Genomic DNA, 3,861 nt, shown 5'->3' with positions numbered 1-3,861 from the left:
GCTTTCCTCTGAGGGGACGGGAGCGCGCGGCGCGGGCTGAGGGGGGCCCGCAGCGCCTCTCCGGGTCTCCGTGCCGCCTCATCACAAGCCTTACTTCTAAACGTCGGCTGACTGAACAGGTAGGTTTGAAGGCATCCCTGCAAGCTTACTTCGGCTTTGTTTTGCTTTCTGTGAGCCGAGATCAGGCTCTTGTGCTGCTGCAGCACAGCCTGAGGGGTACAGAGCATGTCCTGGCTTCCTCTCCGCCCCCTAAAGATACGAACCACTGACTGTGACTTAGCTCTCTAATTCTACTAAGTCCACTTTAGCAGAAGCTGTTACAGAGCAGACGAGGCCTTTGGCTCTGTTGGAAGCTCACACAATGCACTGCCTCCGCTGGAAGTTTACACAGCATACAGCGTGGCAAAGAAGAATTCTTATTAATAATTTCAGAAGTTACAAAAACGCCAAAGGGAAAGTGTAATGCTGTGGCTCTAGGAACTCTGTTTCCCCACCTCCACCCTTCAGGTTTTGCTTTTATCTCTCAGTATTTTCTCCTATTGAAATGTTAAGACTCAGACTGCCTGTCTCTACAGAGTGTTTAAAAAAACATATATGAGTGTGTTGCTTATCCAAATGTTTTCTCTCACTTCACTTCCCAGCTTGCCAGAGAGGGTCAAGATGAGTCTACGGAAGCAAACCCCTAGTGACTTCCTAAAACAAATCATTGGAAGGCCAGTAGTTGTAAAACTGAATTCTGGAGTTGATTATCGAGGTAAGTTTCCTATCTGTTTCTCACCCTGAGTAAAGTTGTGGTTTGAGGAGGTTTTGAGAAGCAAAACTGTGATCCAGAATCTGGGAGTATGTGAATATAGGTCTCTGAATGGTGGCATTAAAAATACTGAAAAATCAGCTCTGGAGATACTGATAAAAAGGAGGTTAACAGCTGATATAGAGATTAAAATTACTGATCTAAATCATTAGTGTCTTTAGTCACAGATAGACTAGAGTTTTGGGGTGACTCTGAGTTTGTGAGCTGATATTTGTAAAGATTGGCTGGAGTTACAATGCCTGAAACAGCCAGGTGGTCCCTGTGTCAGGGCTTTGATGGAAACCTTTGTTGGAACTCCCTTTTCTTCACCTTCCTGCCCTCCAGTCAAGCCTACTCTCACCCAAGAACCAGCTTCTGATCAGCAAAACATCCTGGCCCAGCTTGGCACTGGTGAGAGGAGCCTTGTGCTGTGACAGGGAGTGTTTGTGGTAGGACAGGTTGGTGTGCCTGGGTGTTTTTCACCTCCCTTCCTCATTTCCCCTCTGCTCCTTCCTTCCCACTTGGGGTGATGCTGGGGTTAAAAACCTGTGTGCTGGTCTTATTTGAAAAACATGCACCCAGTTCATTCTCTGGAGAATCCACACAGCCCAGTTTTCATTTGGGACAGTTTTTTGTTTGTTTGTTTTCTGTTGTATGTGAAACACTCAGGATTGCTGGAGTGAGAAGAGACTTGTGTGTGGTTTGGGGGTTTTTTTTTGGTGCATTTAGTGACACTTTGTGAGCAGTCAGTTTTTCCTACGTGTGTGGAAACAGAGGAAGGGAAAACAAAGGAAAATAACAATCCTCAAACTGTTACAGGTTGGCAGGAGGACTTGAATTCCTCATTATCTCATGGAAGATATTACACCAACACTTGTCTCAGCTCAGTGCTATTCAAAGGCATATTTTCCTGATCAAAAGAACATGTAATATTACAAATGGCAGAGGTTTTTAAGGGTGGGTTTTCAGCTGTATCCCTCCCAAGCTTTGCTAAAGCCTCAATTTACACAGCCTTATCCTCAGGTTATCCAGTTGCTCTTAATGTCACAGCTGCTTTCCAGGTGTGTGGCTTAAAACACTCCTGAGAAAAAGGGACAACTTAAACTTTCCAAGTGGAAATAGTCACTCTTCTCAAAGTCATGCCTTCATCACTTCTTTCCCCTTCTCCCTCACTCCAAGCTTAATTCTGTGAAGAATTCTCTGATCTACTGACTCATCTGGCCAAGTTTGGACTTTTAGGTTATGAAGATAGCATTTTTTTTTTAAATAGTATTCAAACAATGAATTTCTGCTTATTTAGGAATAAGTTTCAGCAGGTTGACCTGTAAGCTGTCACTGTCTGTAGGTGTCCTGGCTTGCCTGGATGGGTATATGAACATAGCTCTGGAGCAGACAGAAGAATATGTCAATGGACAACTAAAGAACAAGTATGGGGATGCATTCATCCGTGGAAATAATGGTAACTACTCCCCCTCCTCTTAGGGGTCATCAGTGGTTTGGTATTTCTGAACTTGAGGAGTGGCTGAAAGCAACATAATAATATATATAATATAAAATCAGGCTGCTTGTTAGATGAGTTTTAGGCTTTCTTGGAAACTTTTCTGCTTTTCTGCATTCCCTTTTTGTCTCTGAACATTTAGAGCAGCGTGCTCTTCTCTAGCCTGCCTTGGAGCTGATTTCCTCTCAGCTGACAGCTTCTCTCCTGCACTTACTGCCTGCTTAGATCCTCTCTGCTCCACAGAAGTGTGTTTTGCTGTGCAAACCACCCCATAAATTGGTGGTGCTGTACAGACATTGGTGACACCGTGGTGTGTTCTTGTGGTGCAGCTGCCCAGACCTGAATGAATGCTGTTCCTTAGTCCTGGAGGTGATTTTCATCTCTCTGACTAAAGATTTTACCACCAGTCAAGAAAACTATTGATTCTTTGAATCTCCCAGTGCAGTAGGTGGATCTTAGTGCACTTGAGGGACAGTCCTGAGCTCCTGAACAGGCTCTGTGCTATCAGCAGGACATGCCAGGGAGAGGAATATCTAGAAACAGAAAAAGTTCACAAGTCAGATGTGAAGAGACTTGTAGAGAAGGGAAATGGAGCAGAGTTTGACCAAGTTCCTTCAGAAGAAAATTGAGGACAGGAAGGAGGAAGGGAATGAAACAATCTGATCCCATGTCACAAAAAAGTCAAAAAGAATGTAGCAGCAGTGTGAGAGAGTGTTTTGGGAGGAGAAATAATCCTCCCAAATGTGGGATTTGGATTATTATGCTAAGGAGAGCAGTGACATAGCAGCTGGACAATCAGTTATGGAAACAAGAAGCTATTCTAGAAGCTAAAACAACTGGATGAGAGGCAGGAGGCTGAAGAACAGGCTGAGCAGAGAACTGAAGACATCCCAGATTTAGGCAGTTCCACGTCGTGCATGGATCTGTTCATGCTGAGTGGGATTCATTACACTGTCCTGCAAGCCACAGAAGGAAATGCTTTAAATCAAGGGGCTTTGCACATCATTTACCAGGGCCCTCACGTGTGCCTCTCTCCTTTCCAGTGCTGTACATAAGCACTCAGAAGAGGAGGATGTGAAGATGCCAGGAGGAGGCTGTTTTGTACTCAGGAACCTCTTCAAAATGATGAGCCCCGTTTGATTTGCAGTTAATAATCCACAGGTGAAAGACACAAGTGTTTAAGTATGTTTTTTTTTAAAAAATAAATATAAACCAGTGTAAACTTGCTGATTGTTTTTGTTTCAAAGTATTTGTTCCACTGTACAGAAACAAATAAAAGAGAAGCATGGAATACTGTGGCCCAGGGTCAGCTTTAAATGCCCAACTAGTAAAGAGTCATGGGGTGAAAAGTTCAGCTCTCCAAAAAAATCTTCAATTGTGGGTTGAATCAAGGGGTGTCACAGTGACACTTGAACAGTGAGGAGTGGGGAAAGAAGGGAGAGAAAGGGAAGAAAAGCCCCAAAGGTGAAAAGAAAGCTCTGTGCCAGCTAGGATGCCATCACAGTAGCTGCCTCCCCTCCTGCCTGTGTGTCCCTGGCCCTACCTCAGGTACCTTCTCCCCCTGCATCTCTAC

At 44.4% G+C, this 3,861-nt stretch overlaps 1 protein-coding gene across 1 annotated transcript; it reads left to right on the top strand.

Moving 5' to 3' along the window:
• Positions 1 to 646: 646 nt before the first annotated feature.
• Positions 647 to 3,584, top strand: LSM6 (LSM6 homolog, U6 small nuclear RNA associated (S. cerevisiae)). Its single transcript, XM_008937132.1, has 3 exons — positions 647 to 754; positions 2,136 to 2,249; positions 3,332 to 3,584. The coding sequence occupies exons 1-3, from the start codon at positions 661 to 663 to the stop codon at positions 3,364 to 3,366; spliced, it is 243 nt and encodes an 80-aa protein (XP_008935380.1). The 5' UTR covers positions 647 to 660; the 3' UTR covers positions 3,367 to 3,584.
• Positions 3,585 to 3,861: the final 277 nt, after the last annotated feature.

This window comes from Merops nubicus, unplaced genomic scaffold, assembly GCF_000691845.1.
Source record: "Merops nubicus isolate BGI_N331 unplaced genomic scaffold, ASM69184v1 scaffold26843, whole genome shotgun sequence".
Lineage (NCBI taxonomy): Eukaryota > Metazoa > Chordata > Aves > Coraciiformes > Meropidae > Merops > Merops nubicus.
The sequence above is the reverse complement of the archived record's forward strand: the minus strand, read 5'-3'. Positions and strand labels throughout refer to the sequence as shown.

What these genes read in the sequence shown, in the direction of transcription:
- LSM6 (XM_008937132.1), top strand. Translation starts at nt 661, where the DNA reads ATGAGTCTACGGAAGCAAACCCCTAGTGACTTCCTAAAACAAATCATT. An exon ending in TTCTGGAGTTGATTATCGAG is followed by an intron (nt 755 to 2,135) that starts GTAAGTTTCCTA and finishes CACTGTCTGTAG; the next exon opens with GTGTCCTGGCTTGCCTGGAT. An exon ending in ATTCATCCGTGGAAATAATG is followed by an intron (nt 2,250 to 3,331) that starts GTAACTACTCCC and finishes TCTCCTTTCCAG; the next exon opens with TGCTGTACATAAGCACTCAG.